Source organism: Ictidomys tridecemlineatus, chromosome 6 (genome assembly GCF_052094955.1).
Source record: "Ictidomys tridecemlineatus isolate mIctTri1 chromosome 6, mIctTri1.hap1, whole genome shotgun sequence".
In the NCBI taxonomy this organism is placed as follows: domain Eukaryota; kingdom Metazoa; phylum Chordata; class Mammalia; order Rodentia; family Sciuridae; genus Ictidomys; species Ictidomys tridecemlineatus.
This window is the reverse complement of record NC_135482.1, coordinates 38,490,806-38,506,989: the sequence shown is the minus strand read 5'-3', so window position 1 is coordinate 38,506,989 and position 16,184 is coordinate 38,490,806. Positions and strand designations below refer to the sequence as shown.

Genomic DNA, 16,184 nt, shown 5'->3' with positions numbered 1-16,184 from the left:
TCACAGACACTCGTTTTTAATTCATCATTTATTTAAAACGTTACCACAGGACATTTTGATTTCCTTTGTATACATTTCTTGGGTGTTTTCTTCCTAACGTTAATTTGGTTCTATTTATAAACACTTGATTTTTAGTGTTTTAAAGGCAGTCTCTTCTTAAATAAAGTACTAGCAGTAGACTTATTGTACTTGTAATTTTATATCAAATGAAATAATTTTATTAATAAATTATTACATATTAATCTATTAATTTCTTACAATGGAAAATATAACTGTCTTAAAAACTATACTATTCTTGTCAGGATGAAAATTTGTATTTTCCTAGAGCTGGGTATACAAGGAAATCCAAGTTGTAATCAGGGACAACTAAGTACAGGTAGAATTGGATCTCAGTGCCTGCACATTTCAGCAACTGAAGTCATTTTGATTTTGAGACTTTAACCATTGGTTAAGGTCCTGTCTTCATTGCAAAGCTCACTTTCAACCCTAGCTTCTTCGTATTTGCTTCCTTCCTTCTGCTCACTGTCTCCCACTTTCTGATTGACCTCTTAGCCTCATAAGGTAGATTTTTAAAACCAACCTTATCTCCCTGCTGGTTCTCAAGGCTGGGAGGCAGACTTGACCAAAGTTTACTATGAGAAATGTTTTGAGGCTACAGCCTCCTCTAAATAATATGTAACTGATTGTTGTGATTATTATATTTACTTTGCCATAAATTAAGAATAGCCTAATTACAGACTCAATAAAATAAACTTTCTTGTAAGTCTTCACATACTTTATGAGTTTATCTAATCATTTTATAAAGGTCATAATTAAAAGTCATTTTCATAAGCATATGTACTTAAAATAGTTAATGTATTTTGTGTGACTACAACATGTTGCAAGTCTTTGGAAATATTAAATAATGCAATTTTTCACTAATCTGGGTGGTCTTTTCCTAAGTTAGTTTAAATTTGGGGGTTAACAAAATGGCTTTGTCCATTCTTCAGGGTCCAGTTTTTTTGTTTTTAAAGGTGGTTGTATTAAAATGAACTTTTATAATGGAGCTCTCAACATATTAAGATGTAATTTCATTCCATACTGAAAATTGTAAATGGAAAATGATCCATGGAACAGTATAGTGTTCTGAGCTATGTTTAAGTAAAAGCATTGTGGAAAATCTAATTTACAATGACATTGTGAAAGAAATATGAGTCTGGTTTCCTGAGTTCTTTATCTTGGAGTCCAACATTCCTAAAAGAGTAGGAGACTTTGATGGTGATATATCTTACACATGCATCTCCCTCTTTAGTTACTGATTTGAGATCTCTCAAGAGCAAACTGTGCAGGTGGCCTTATTAACTGTCTGTAGAAATTTAAGATAAGACAGAGGTTATAATATATTTTCATGCCATATTTCACTAATGGGATAAGTTATCACAATAACCTGTCTTAAATGCAATTGGGATGATATTTCAGCCACCCAGCTACTAAAAAGAAACACATGTGGAAGAAAGCTAAGTTTCTGACTCATTCATTTATGGGTAAGTGAATAAATATCTTCAGTGCATTCTCAGCAAAATTCAAGTATAAGGATAAAGAATTTTGTCACATGTTCTGACATGCATATTGTTGCAAAATATCTTAAATATTTTTTGAAGAAACATGATTTTGAGGATACAAAAGATGTATTTGCAAAAGTGAATGTATACTCTTTCTTGAGTTCATATCTTACCAGCTATCATTCTGTAACAGTTTGCAAAGCTCCTACAGAAAGGAAAATCTTCATAGTAAAGGAGGATTCTGGCTTAAGGAAATATTTAAATCTTAATTCTGAATATACGATTTATTTCCACCTCGATCAATCATAGGATCTCCAGTATAAAGAAATGTATTTCAGTCTATCTCATTCTTAAATATTTAGTAAATGTGCTTTCCTATTTTCCAAGTTCATTCTCCGGTCTAAAAATTCTTAGCAGAAGACTTTCAAAATTATATTTAATTATAATGTATCTTAGGAAGTTTACTTTCAGCTTTTTTTTCTTAAGGCATTTCTAGTAAATTTAAGGGAAATTCTAAAATTTTATAGGGATTGAACCCAGGATTGCTACCACTCAGCTATATTCCTAGCCCTCTTTTATTTTGTATTTTGAGACTGGCTATCAACAAGTTCCTGAGAATCTCATTAAATTGCTGAGGGTTTCACTGAGCTGCCCAAGCTTACCTTGCAGTCCTCCTGCCTCAACATATGCGCCACCACATCTGGCTAACCCCTGTCTTTTTAACACTTCAAAATAGAGAAATAAAATTGGGAGATAAAAATCATCCACTAAAACTAAAACCCAGGAATTTCTTTTTTTTTTTACTCCATATTCTCCAATTTATTTCTTTGTATTCCTTTGTACAAAGGCATTTCACAAAGGAATCGTACTATTGAAGAACAAATGTGATATAGTGATTAAGAATAACTGTTTCTTACTTTGGAAATCAATAATTTGAGATGTTTGACTACATAGAGATTCTTTATGGGGGTATCCATTCCTATATGTGTAGCGCCTAAGACTGAATATCAATAAGAAGACAGGAAACAAGGATGATCCTAAAATAATTTTCTGCAAAATCTCATAATATAGATGAAGAGTTATATATCTCTCTCTATATAAATTTCTGTCTGTAAAAATTTAAGATAAGACAGAGGTTATAATATGTTTTCATGTCATATTTATCTCTATATTTTTCATGCAATATTTACATATATATGTATTTATATACATATATATGATGGTAAAAATTCTCATTACATTCTACGTTGATCTAAGAAGCATAATTTATTCAGAAACTTTGGATTAAGCACATCCATCTTAAAAACACTGTTTTGTGCCTAGTTTTTGTTTTAATAAATCAACCACTGTCTACTTGGGCAGAGTCAGTCAATGCATACCATATGGCTTAATGAAAGGTTGATGTTGTTGCTGTAATTTTTGTGTATTACATTAGAAATCAGTTTTCTTTTCTATTGGTTATTTTTTCAAAAATTCATGTGTGATTTTTTTCAACAAATAATCACCCCTCCCCCTACCTCATGTGCTAAGAGTTATACTAGATATGTAGTTGAGATTGGTGATATTTTTATTTTTCAAGTTGCCCACAGTTTTACAGAGAACCTAGATAGTAAAGCACATAGTTCAGTAGGCTATGCTAAGTAATCTAAAAGAGCACAAAGTGTCATTTCACTTGGATAAGCTGCAGTCTTTTGGGTGAGGAGAAAGTTTTAAGTAGAAATATGTTCTGGATACCTATTGTGGTTTAAAAAACAACAACAACTCCACGGTTTAGTGGGCAGAGCAATAACCATTTTATTTTGTTCATGTATATTGCAACCCAAGGAATCAGAAAAGGTCCAGAGGCAATGGCTTGTCTCTGCTGCATTATAACCAGGACATCCACTGGGGAAGGAAGGACTGGTTGGAGTGTCACAAACTTCTTGGAGGCAGAATATATCTGCTTGGAGAATCCACCTCCAAGATGAGTTCTTCACTGCTCAGTAGCTTACCTGGAACAGAGACTGCACATGTCCAGTCCAGCTGGACAGTCTCAGTATGATATACTTTTTCTATGAGGAATCTATTTGAATTCCACCTAAATTCAAACAGGGGGTTTGGAAAAGGTCAAAGGTCTCACCTTCAAATGGAAGGAGTATCAAATTATTTTTTTTTACGCCTATGTTTAAATTATCATGGGGTAGGGCAAGAGAAAAGACTAGAGAAGTAAACAGAGGTCAACTTAGGGAGTCTGAATTCTATACCTAGGAGCTGGGATTTGTTTCCTGAATATAAAGGAAAATTGCTCTGAGCATTTTTAACAGAGGAAAAATGAGGCTATAACAACTTAGAAAGACTGGCCTAGTGACAGGGTGAATCCCATTTCTTTTTTTTGTTGTTGTTGTTGTTGTTGTTGTTGAATAATTAGTGATGTATTTCAATAAGGAAAAATGATAATACAATAATGGAAACATAAGGTGGAAGAGAAAGCAGGAAGAGTTGGGGAGAAATAAATTTCAGCTTCAGCCTCCAGAGATTTGAGTTGTTAATGGCACTTCTAGATGATGATGTCTAGCATGTGATTCTGGAATTCAGGGATTCCAGAGTCAGGATCAGAGATATAGACCTGAGAACATTTTCTTAACCACTTTTAACCAATTAAGCTTGATACAAAAGGAATAGAAGAGTATAGAGCTAAGGGGAAGAGAACTCAGTCCAGAACTCTGGTAATCCAAACACCCGTGAGTCAAGTGAGCAGACAAGGAGCACAGTTTTGCAGAATAGATTTTGTTTTTCTACCTTATTAAAGGAAAATAATGTTTTTTTAAAAGGAATCCCTCATATTCTTTTTTTATGATTTCTTTTTTTTATTAGTTGTTCACAACATTACAAAGCTCTTGACATATCATATTTCATACATTAGATTGAAGTGGGTTATGAACTCCCAATTTTACCCCAAATGCAGATTGCAGAATCAAGTCGGTTACACATCCACAATTTTACATAATGCCCTATTAGTAATTGTTGTATTCTGCTACCTTCTGAGTCATTTTATCCTTGTCTTTAAAATTATCTGTAAACTTTGGAATATAAATTTTACAAAACTCTATTTGAATGCATATCTTCATCTAATGACCAACCACGTCATAAAAAAATCCTCATTTTAAGATATTTTTAAATGTGCAATGTTGATAGTTACACGTTCTAGAAATGGCACCCAGTGTGTTGTTCTGGAAATAATGGTTCTTGAACATCCTATTGGACCAGTTTCTGATGATTCTTTCTAGAACTCTGTCCTAGAAGAGTTTCTATTGCTGACTTCAGAATTCAAGAAGATTGGATAATATCCAGGAAAATTGGGGGGTAAAATAGTGCTTCATTGTTTCTCCCTTCAAGAAATCATGTGCCCAAATTAATTTTAAACTTGGACACAAGGAGCCATAGTTAAAAGCTCAGCTCCTGTACTTCTCAAGGCCCAGCTTGTGTAAGGATATGGTGACATTGAAAGTGGTAGTTAAGAACCATCATTTTTGTGGTGGGAAAGACTACTAAATACAGGTAGATGAGGCTACTTTAGAGATTGAGAAATGTGATATTACATTTACAGGATTTATACAGATATTTACATGGCCTCCAGGGACTCTATAATGTGCATCTGAATTCCGGTGTATTTTTGTTATTAATTGTTTATTTGTACCAGACATTGTTCTAAGTGCTGTACAGTTGACTCCTCACAAAACATTTCTGTAGGTGAAGCTATCACCCTTGTTTACCAGATGAGGAAATAGGCACAGAGATCAGTGAGCTGGTATTTCAACGAGGGCAACTGGCTCCACATTTTGTGCTACTAGCCAATATACTACATCTTATTATTGGTATTTCAGTTTATCAATTCACAGAAAATATACAATGCATCACTTTCTGCATATCTGCATAATGTTGTGTTTTCCCTTCCAAACTTGAAGTGAATTCAGCTTCCAGTGAATAACCCATTACATTTTTATGAAGAATATATATATTCATATACATGATTTTAAACGTTGTATTTCTCATAGTGAAACAGTCATCTCTGCTTAAACCTATTTTTTCCCAAATTAAATCATTTAAACACAGTGCTAATATATGGGCAGTAGTCAATAACTTTTTTTAAATAATTTATTAATTGATTGCATAAATGAATATTAGATTAATGTGAAGAATAACTAGGTCAAAATTCTCAACATCAGTGTCTGTCACTTTCAAAATCTTAGGAATGTGAAGTTGCTTTCTTATTTATTCATTAGTTTGTCATAAAGTTTATTCTGAGTATTTATGTACTTTATAAAATAACTATTAGAGTAAGATTGTATAGTCTGCTATGTAGGTAGATTTGCTCATTCATGAATATCCATCCTCCCAGACTTTCTCCCCTCCTTGAATGTTGACATAACTTAGAATTGGAGTTTTGGTTTTTCCTCTGTTCTGTTCGTACACCACACATAGATATTCAACCTCCTTTTCTTACATTATTTTCCCATGTCATTGTGCAATTCAACTCAAGCCAGAGGCCCAGGAGTCACTGTAGATTTTTTCCCCTCTTTTCCAGTTCCTGTGTCCACTATTTCAGCAGAATCTTTTGCTTCTATTTCCTGTGCTTCTACCTTCATTGAGCTCCCATCAAATCTGGCCTGAATTATAACAGTGATTTTCTATTTGGTCTCCCCATTTCCAGTCTAGTCAAGTTTTCCAACCTCCTTTCTTCCTTTATCCCTTCTTTATAAGTCTAAGAGAAGGATGTATCTCATCTAAGAAGGTATCATTTATTCTACAGTTAAAACCTTTTGATAATTCTCCAGATGAAGGCCACATTCCTTAGCAAGTGGATATGGTGCTGTGTAGGATATTAAGGAGAAAAAGCAGGTGTAAAAGTAGTAGTTGTGAATAAGAAAAGACAAAATATTTTAAATGACCACAGTAATTAACTATCACTTCCTTCAACTGAGATTTTTGATAAAGCTTGATAATAATTAAAGGAGATGAAGTTGTGATGTGTGAGGTTTAGGTATTTTGATGAGTTTAATAATCCCCACATGCCTTATATCTGATATATCAAGATCCTTGAGGATCTTTGTATAAATCTACAAGGCAATGAATAAGCAAAGAAGCATGACAATAATTTAAGTGAGAGTCAATTTCTAAGAAGATAATATGGCATATATGTATATATATATGCATATATATCAGATATAAGGCATGTGGGGATTATTAAATATATATTTAATTTTAATTTTAATCTATATTGAAATACAATTCACAAAAATAAGACCTACCATTTAAAACACTCAATTGATTGGTTTGGGGCCAAGTCATGCAATTGTTCAACCATTACCACTCTCTAATTTTAGAATATTTTAATTATCTCACAAAAAAACCAGGTGCCAATTAGAAATCACTGGCCATTCCTCTGCCTTATATCGCTTACCATAAGCAACTGCTAATATATTTTCAGTCTCTATTGATGTTCCCATTCTGGACACTTTAAATGAAGGAAACAATATGAATGATGTATTGAATGAAGTTTTTTAAAAAAATTCTTTAATATTTATTTATTTATTTATTTTTATGTGGTGCTGAGGCTCGAACCCAGCACCTTACAAGTGCTAGACAAGCACTCTACTGTCAAGCCACCACTGGAGCCCCAAATGAAGTTGTTTTTTATTTTAATGTTGTCTCTCTGAATGCCAAATGGTATCAACTGAAAGTAGGTTTATTTATTTTAAACTTATCAAGGTAATATTTTGTAGGTAGGATAAAAGAATTATTATAATGCCTTGAGGATCTTTGTATAAATCTCCAGGGCAATGAATAAGCAAAGAAGCATGACAATAATTTAAGTGAGAGTCAATTTCTAAGAAGATAATATGGCATAACAGAATAGCATAGAATTTTGGAATTTAACCAACTTAAATTCAAATTTCAACATTGGAGTTTTATAAGATGTGTTACATATTTATATAATCTTCATTTAAAAACATCATTTTTCATGTTTGTCAGATGCTGGGCATACAGAGTATCAGCTGTATGGGACCATTGTGAAAAATAAATACGAAAATGGATATAAATGCCTTTCACTTAATAAGGATGCAAAAAGGACTATTTATTGTCTTTCCCTTTCTTCTTTTAACATACTTATGATAATTCCAATATTGGATAAATTTCCTTTGCTTAGAAGGTAAAGATATAACATGTTATATTTAATAATTCCCCTTGGAAATAGCAATCAATTACTTAGTTATTGAACATAGATCAACCCCATAATATGGACTGAGAGTGTACAAACGAACATTACATGATTCCTGCCCAGGAGAATACCACAACCTGTTTAGTAGACCTTTATCCTGATCAATTACCATATAGTCAAGATAGACTGGGAGATATCAAGGAAGTATTTAGAAAGGAAGCTCTAATGTTTGAAATATACACTTGCTGTAAAAGGAATGAGGGAATAGATTGGTGTCCAATGTTATGGTTTTTAAAATATTCATGACCATAACATTAAATCTTGGGAGATGGGACAGTGATTGAACGTGTATTTGAAAAGTAGGAGTAGTTGGATATACCTGTTTTGTCAGGACAACTAAGGGAGATGATTTCTAGAAGGGATCTGCTGACAGCTAGAGCAACAGTGTGATATAAGATGAGCACTGAAACAGGGTTTGAGGTGCTTATATTATGCTATTTAACTCTGGAAACTACATCTTTTTTCCCCTCTGGGGAGACATTTCTAGGTGTTCTGCAGAACACAGAATTTCTAGTTTTAATATACATAGAAATTATATGGGGATCCTTTTAAAAATGCGGATTCTCAACCTGACATAACTTTCCTGTGTACATATATGAATACACCACAGTGAATCCCACATTGTGTACATAATTTTATCAAAGTGGACCCTATTGTCATGTATAACTAAAAATAACCAATAAAAAATAAAATGTATATTCTGGCTCAGGAAGTCTGGGAGGGAACCTGAAATTCTGTACTCCTAACAAGTCTCAGGTGATGCCAGTATTATTGGTCTACAGACAACACTAGAGCAGTAAGGCTCTAGTGATTAGTAAGAACAGGTCATCCGCAGTGTAAGATGTGTTTACTTTAAGAAGCTTTCTTTCCTTATACTAGGTGGATATTGTTATTCCACATGAGGATTTACACTGAAGCTGGAATAGGAAGTTCTGAAATTTGGATCCTGCTGTGTTTTGAACAGCAGATAAGTCCCATTCTTATTTAAAAACATAGATTGTATATAGTTGTGTCTTCTTCCTTTCCACATTCAGGAAAATGAACAACATCCCTTTGATGTCCCCCTTTACCAGAAAGGTAATCTCAGGTCCTTCCTTAGGAGAACTCCCAGTGAGTCTCAAAACATTTACTTCTTCTGTGTTTTTGCTTCTGACTTTTGTTTTCCTCTTCCTCATCTATTAGCTAGGTGTTTCATTTGACAACATTTCAGGAAAGAATACTGCAATCTTCACTTCGGATATCTGAAAACTCCCACTTCCTTGGTCTTCTGACCATTCACTTACCCCACTTTGTCTTGGAGCTGTGTTTACATGTCCTCTGTGTCTGTTATTAATACACTACAAGTTAGCTGTGCCTGTGCACCTGCCTCGTCACTAATCTGTGATAAACTTAGAGGTTGTGAAGTAGTATTATAGGCCCTGTGAGGAAAAATGCTTTCCTGCTGTCTAGGAAGAGAGACATAAAGCAAAATGATATTTATAAGAAAAAATAGGAGCTATTGAGAAACAAAGATTTTGAGACAATCAAAAGAGTTATGAGCAAGATGGAGAAAGATTGAATATGTAAGCAGCTGAAAAGAAAAAAATGCAGAGAAATAAAGAGGAATATGGAGATTGAGGATTTGTGATTTCTAAGTGATTTTAAGGCTAAAGTAATAACTTAATTTTTAAATAACTGATTACCAATGCACAGCTAAGCCTCCTAAATTTTATTCCTATCTTATTTTCAAATGAGAACAAAGAAACAGAGAGAGGTAGCAAGGCATGAAAGCAAGTTGGCAACAAAACTATAATTAAAATAGCAAGCAGCACGTTTGTAATTAAAATATACCTCTACATATGCACATATGTATGTACATATGTATATTCACACAAATGCAGTGCCTTTAACATTATGAAGTATTAAAGAAATGTGAGGCATATGCCAACCTTGTATTTTACCCACTGGGCTCTTGATAGATGCTAAAAAGCCAGCTAAATAAAAAAGAAATTAAAAAGTTCTTACAAGGAGACTATGCTTCTTGGCCTATAAACATCTGTGAATGGTAGAGACTGATATAGTTACAGGCCAAGCATTTTTGACCAGGCAGCTATTAGAAATTCAGATTGGTATAACATTTCTTTTAATAGTTAGAATAAAAAAATAAAAAATTAGAATTGATTTTCAATAAATTATTAGTTGATGAAATAGTAAATAACATAATATATACTATGCATTAAAATTTAAACATAATAAATAGACTCGTGGAATAGCAATGTTACCCTGTCAGTAGACCTACTATGATAAATATAAATTCTTTTCAATACACTAAGTGCTGAGGCAGTTATACTTGATAGAGTAATTAATTTCTTCAAGTTAGTAATACTACAAATACTTCTTATATTACTTTTTATTTTTTAACAAACTAAATTCCATTTAAATTCCTCATGGACCCCCCCAATCAGATTTTTACCGACTTACCACCTACCTCGCTTCATTTATTATCAACTTTTCATAAAGGTTTAATAGTTAAATGTTTAACAACAGTTTGATGTTTTTTTGAGTCAGGATCTAAATAAGGATCCATACATGACAATTACTTTTAAGTTATTTTAAGACTATATAGGTTTTCCCTCCAAATATTTTTTGTGCAATTTGTTTGTTAAATGAATTGTGTCATGTGTCATGTTGAGAATTCCACAGTCGTCTTCTTTTTCTCTTAACTGTATTCCTGGAATACAAGTCTTTCAAAATGCATCTCTGTTGTCCAAATAAAAATTGTGTTAACAATATACTCCCTATTATTAAAATTATGCAATTGGTTTGGTGATGTAGGTCACATTTTTTTTCCAAAATGCACTGTTTTTCTCTTTTAATAAGAGAAAGCAGGCAAGCTCTCAATGTCTATGATAGTCTTGGCACATCTTATTAAATAAAAAAATACCAGGAATTTTATTTCCTTAAAAAAAATCACAAAACCTTCATTTCTCTTTTCATCAACTTGAATATGTTTCAAGTGCATTTGTGGGACTTTTCTGATAAACTATTTTATCCTTTGTAATAATTCAAGCAAAGAGATTACCTTGAAGAAAGCTTGTTATGTTTACACTTTTAAATAACTAAAATTATGTATTTATTACATGAGAAGGTAAAAAAAAATGCAGAGATTCCATGTGTATCTAGGAGATGATGGCATGTTAGGTGTACTTGGTGTTATTTACAGTGGTCCTTTAGAAGAATTTAGTTACGATGGACACAATTAGGAAGTATTCCCGTGGGAATGACAGCGAGAGTAAGGCAGCCCAAATAAGAGAAGCACAATTAATGTTTGGGTGATGGTTAAGAACTACTCTTGAGTACCAAATGCATGAGGTGACAAAGGTAGAACATAGGGTGCAAATGTAAAGAAGCACTAGAATCTACTTTTCAGTGCCACCAATCTTCTTTATGTTTTAGGAAATTTATGGTTTATCTCTTTGCACTTTTCTTCCTTCACCTATAACATCAGGAGATAAGACTAGATACAATTTGTGGTCCTTTGTGGTTCTAATTGTCCCATTCTATATAATGAGTTTGGTAAGAGTGAAACCTTTCAACTCCTCTATTTAAGAGGCACTGTGGAAAGTGTTGAAAGCTTGAGTTAGTGTGATAAACCTGGGAATTGAAAGAGAACAAAGATGCAAAAGGATTTGTAGTGGTCCAAACAGCATGACTAGATATTGATTGCTCATCTGTGACAATTGAAAAGGAAAAGGAAAAAGTCGGTTCTTGAGATTTCAAGTCCATATCACTGAAGAAATTTTGCTTCCATGAATAGAAATAAAGTTATTAATGGAAGGAACAGAAGAAAAAAGAAAGCAAGTAGTGATTTTTGGTGTGAGTTTAAAGATCATGAACACATCTCTTTTATGTAGTTGATATTTGTGGAAGTATTTAGATGAGGTTAATGCTAAAGGGTAATATTTTACTTCAGATCTTTGTAGGAAATAAATTACTAAGTGAAAGAATGCATAAAAGTGTTAGAGGAAAGAAGGAAAATACACTTTGGGAGGAAAAGAGTTGGGAAACTAAGATTTGTTGAAGGAAAAAAGGACTAAAGAATGTAATAGACAATCAAGTGAGCTATGCTGTCTATGAAAAGGAGGGATTCCCAAAATAGAAGAGTCACGTGGTCAAATTCAAACATAAATTTGGAAAAACTCTGGTATTCTTCAGAAATGCAAGAGAAGCAGGAAAGAAGCTAAATGTCAAGAAATTAAAGTAAGATAACTTGTTTAGAACAAAACCAGGCAGCAAATACTGTATTCTTTCATAAGAAATCAGAAAACACATATGGGCAATAAAATCAAGATGATTTTGACTAAATTACTTAACCTCGCTGGACTTGGTTTTTCCTCTATTTCTAGTTCTATACTAGGAATTATATTATCGTATTTCCTTAAAAACATGGAGCAAAATCAATGAGGTAGTCTCATTTCCCTGAAAGGATATATGCTGCTTGATTATTATCTTTATTACATACATTTGTGTCCAAATTGGAAAGTATAAGACAAGAAGTAGTCACTAAACTTTAAATGGTTCTCTTATTCTTGGACTGACAAGTTAACTGAGAAATTCACAAACAATTTTTTCCTCTCTTTGGGTCCCTTTAAAAAAAAACTTTAAATTTTAAATGAATATCTCACTGCATTGGTATAGTTTCTTTTTTTTTCTTTTTTTATAATTTATTCTAATTTGTTATATATGACAGCAGAATACATTTCAATTCATATTACACATATATAGCACATTTTTTTCAACAATTCTCAATAGCTAAACTGTGGAACCAACCTATATGCTCTTCAGTAGATGAATGAATAAAGAAAATGTGGTGTATATACACAATGGAATATTACATGGCATTAAAAGAGAATAAAATCATAGCATTTGCATGGAAATGGATGGAGTTGAAGAATATAATGCTAATAAGCCAATCCCCCCAAACCAAATGCTGAATCTTTTCTCTGATATAAAGATGCTGATTCATAATGGGGAGTGGCAAGGGTAGGGGCAAGTATGGGAGGAATAGATGGTCTCTAGATAGGGTAAAGGGGGAGGGAAGGGAAGGGAGGAGGGAAAGGCAGGTAAATGGGATGGACATCATTACTCTAAGTACATGTATGAAGACATGAATGGTGAAACAGTTTATTTTTTACTTTTCACTTATTCTGGTATTACTATTACTGAGATAGTTTGGCCAGTTATAACTAGACGTTCAGTGTGATTAAAATACAGAATGTATTATATGCAAATAACCATGTATATAACATGACAAATGTAAAAAATAAGTGTTCAGTGTACCCAAAGACTTCCTCTATGAGGAAGGATGTCTGTGTTACCTGAGACTTTCTCAGAGGACTAATAATTAATTTAGGAAACAGATCCTGATCCTAAGCCATCTTTTTCTTCACTAAAGTGCTCTTCGCTGCTGGGCAACAAAGTAACTGGATCAATTGCAGTAAGGCTCCATGTGACCCTTATCACCCTGATGTTGATGACAAGGGTAACATGGATGATGTCACCCCAGTGTTGGTCCTGTTTCTTTGAACACTAATTCATCAACTCTTAATAACTAAGAGACAGTTTAACTTAATATACAAATTTGCATTTGTTTTATGAAGTGTTATTCTTCCAAACTTGGCTTACTTAATGCTTTCTTATATGTCTTTGAATGAAGATTTTGATTTAAAAAATCATTAAGAAAGGCAACTCAATAGTGCCCAAAATTGTTACCAGTATTTGTTAAGCTTGTTTTTCAAGAACTTAAATACACTTACATTTCAACTTTTGGGTAGACCCTTCTTTAGAGAAAAATATTTTACTGTACATTTCCTTTAAAAATTTTTGTCTAGTAGAAACAATAACTTATTACACACCAACCTATTTGGATTTCATAAGATGCAATAATACTATTAAGAATATTAATACTATCACACAATCATAATTTTAAAGTTAATAATGCCACATCTTATTACCAGGGTTGTACTGCATTATTTCATAGTGCATTCATAGTCCAAGGTCATGGTGGTTATGTTGCATTACCATAGTTTTCTTATTAAGTTATTCTTTATACATGGTCATATGTGTTCCAATTGCATTTCATGAACTCATAGTTTTCTTATAAGTTTGTGCTTTCTTTCCATGTTCAAAGAATCTCTTTAATTCAATTTCTCTGTTTCTCCTCATACAGTCTGACAGCCAGATATGCAACTCAGTCTAATCACAGTGGAATTGCAACCAGTCAAAAAAAGCCTACTAGGTCAGTTAATATCTCTAATTTATTGCTTGTTAGTGATATTCAAGTAAATACCCAGTGATATTTTTGTCCTATCACCATAAATTTTTTTAAACATTAACACAGTTCCAAATGCAAAGTTTAGAGCACTGAATTATTCTGAATGGATTACCATATAGTCTCAGGAGCAAGCATGTGTTGTTAGAGATTAAATGGTTTTGGCTTCTTTTATTTCATTTTTGTTATACACTATAAACTGCAATGAAGTCTAGGTTCTAGGCTTAAGTAAGTCAAGAAAATAATTTCTTTGTTGGCCCCTATGATTCTTTCTGGGTGACAATAATCTGGAAATTATACCAGATTGCAGTTGCTTGTTGAGGTGGGTGTGTATTAATTATTGCACATTTTGAAGCAGAACTGAGAAACACTGGCAGATTTGGGTGGGGAAGTTAGCATCAGATTGTTCCTCTATCCATAATAGCTTAATTTTCTGCTTTTTTATGATGTGTGTATTTTAGAGACACATAATAATAAATGGCAGTAAAATATGTACTGTTTGGAAAATAACGATACATAAGAATGTGTTGGAAAAGTTTGTTTTAAAAGAAAATATTACGTTGCTGAAGGCGTGATGGTAGTATGAAGCTGCTGAGTCAAGCCATAGCTAAAGTATTTTGTACCTCTGAGTAGCCTAAGAGTCTGTGCACCTCCTCAGTCCCGGGGAAGTGGCCAGGGTGGTATATTAGCCCCTGCTTCATTACCGAATCCTAGTCTATGATACTTGACCTCAAGGACTTCTGATGCTTTAACCTGAGGTAGGTGCTTTCTCCTTTGCCTTGGTTTTCTATATCCTTTTCCACAGTAGTTAAATGATTCTGGAGAGACAAATCCTAAGAAGTATTTAATTAAAACTTACAATGAATGATATAAATTACAATGTGTGAGAAACCAGTGACCTGCCATGTACAATGGGCATTTTTATTATCCCCTCTAACACTTGGACATGTAAGATGTATTTTAAGTAACTTTGTTTTAATAGAACATTTCTCTTTCACGTACTCCCCCCCCTTTTTTTCTTCATCTCATTTCCCTTTTTATTACTTTGATGAATGATCCGGAGGCTCTGGCTGCCTGTCAAATTAGGGAAATGAGAAGAGCAAATGTACTTTTTAATTTGTTTTAATTTGTTCTTCTGAGGACTGAAAAGCACTTGGCTTCATGGGTCACGGTAAAGATTAAAAGGCATTTTAATTGCTTTCTACAAATGGGTCAAGTTTCATTGTAAGAAGGGCAAATTTTGTGACTAAATCTGTTTACACATGTAAGTTTGGAGTGGGATTTCTAAGACTATGGTTATATCTACAAGACTTGTTCACAAATTTATTATTAATGGGACATTTGGCCAAATTAATTAGTTTAGTCCCATCTGCAGAGTGAAGTCACTGATAACTCCTTATGTCTGCAGTTAGTGTGCTACACTTGCAAACCCTTATAGATCTATTTGAGCAAAAGTTAAATGCTGGAATCATTTGGAAAAGATTCTGATCTGTATATGACATAACTTCTTATTAGCAAAATAGCTAAAGGGAATATTTATTAACCATTTGTATCTAAACTGTAAAACACTTAAAATTTTGAAATCATTGACTGTTCCAAGAAATGAACACTTTTTGAAGCTACTATTTACGTTTTCCTGATGTTCATTTCATTTTACAGTTACCGAAAGTACTATAAAAGTATTTATACTTTGTAAGGATTTTATTTCTTAAATAATCTACAGAAATAAAATAGGTAGTATTATAAAGATGAATTAAAATTTAAGTATTGTAATAACTGGATTGAGAAATTTTGACATATAACAGATAAAATACTCTGTTATTTTTAAGATTTTATAAAAGAAAACTGTTAAAATTTTGTATTGTATCTATAGATTCTGGGTAGTTTGTTCTTTTTCTTTTCCAATAGGAATTTTCATAGTAGTACATAGTCATGTTCACAAGGTGGCAGCACCTACAAGCAGAGATGTCGGGAACCTTCAATAACGTTTTCTAAATAGACCTTAGTGTCAACACTAGTTCTTAATTTCTAGTTTTTAATTTATATGGATCGGGTTTAATATAAATGTGAAATA

The 16,184-nt window shown here is 32.9% G+C and overlaps 1 protein-coding gene across 7 annotated transcripts in view; it reads left to right on the top strand.

Moving 5' to 3' along the window:
- Positions 1–16,184, top strand: part of Nav3 (neuron navigator 3) — a 781,792-nt gene that overhangs the window by 574,992 nt on the left and 190,616 nt on the right. For 6 of the 7 annotated variants that reach the window (XM_040280283.2, XM_040280278.2, XM_040280285.2 and 3 more), the window contains one exon: positions 14,009–14,077. The exons of the other annotated variant lie outside the window; for it this stretch is intronic. In XM_040280283.2, coding sequence (XP_040136217.2) covers positions 14,009–14,077 — 69 coding nt within the window. The remainder of the gene's footprint in view (positions 1–14,008; positions 14,078–16,184) is intronic. 7 annotated transcript variants of the gene reach the window in all.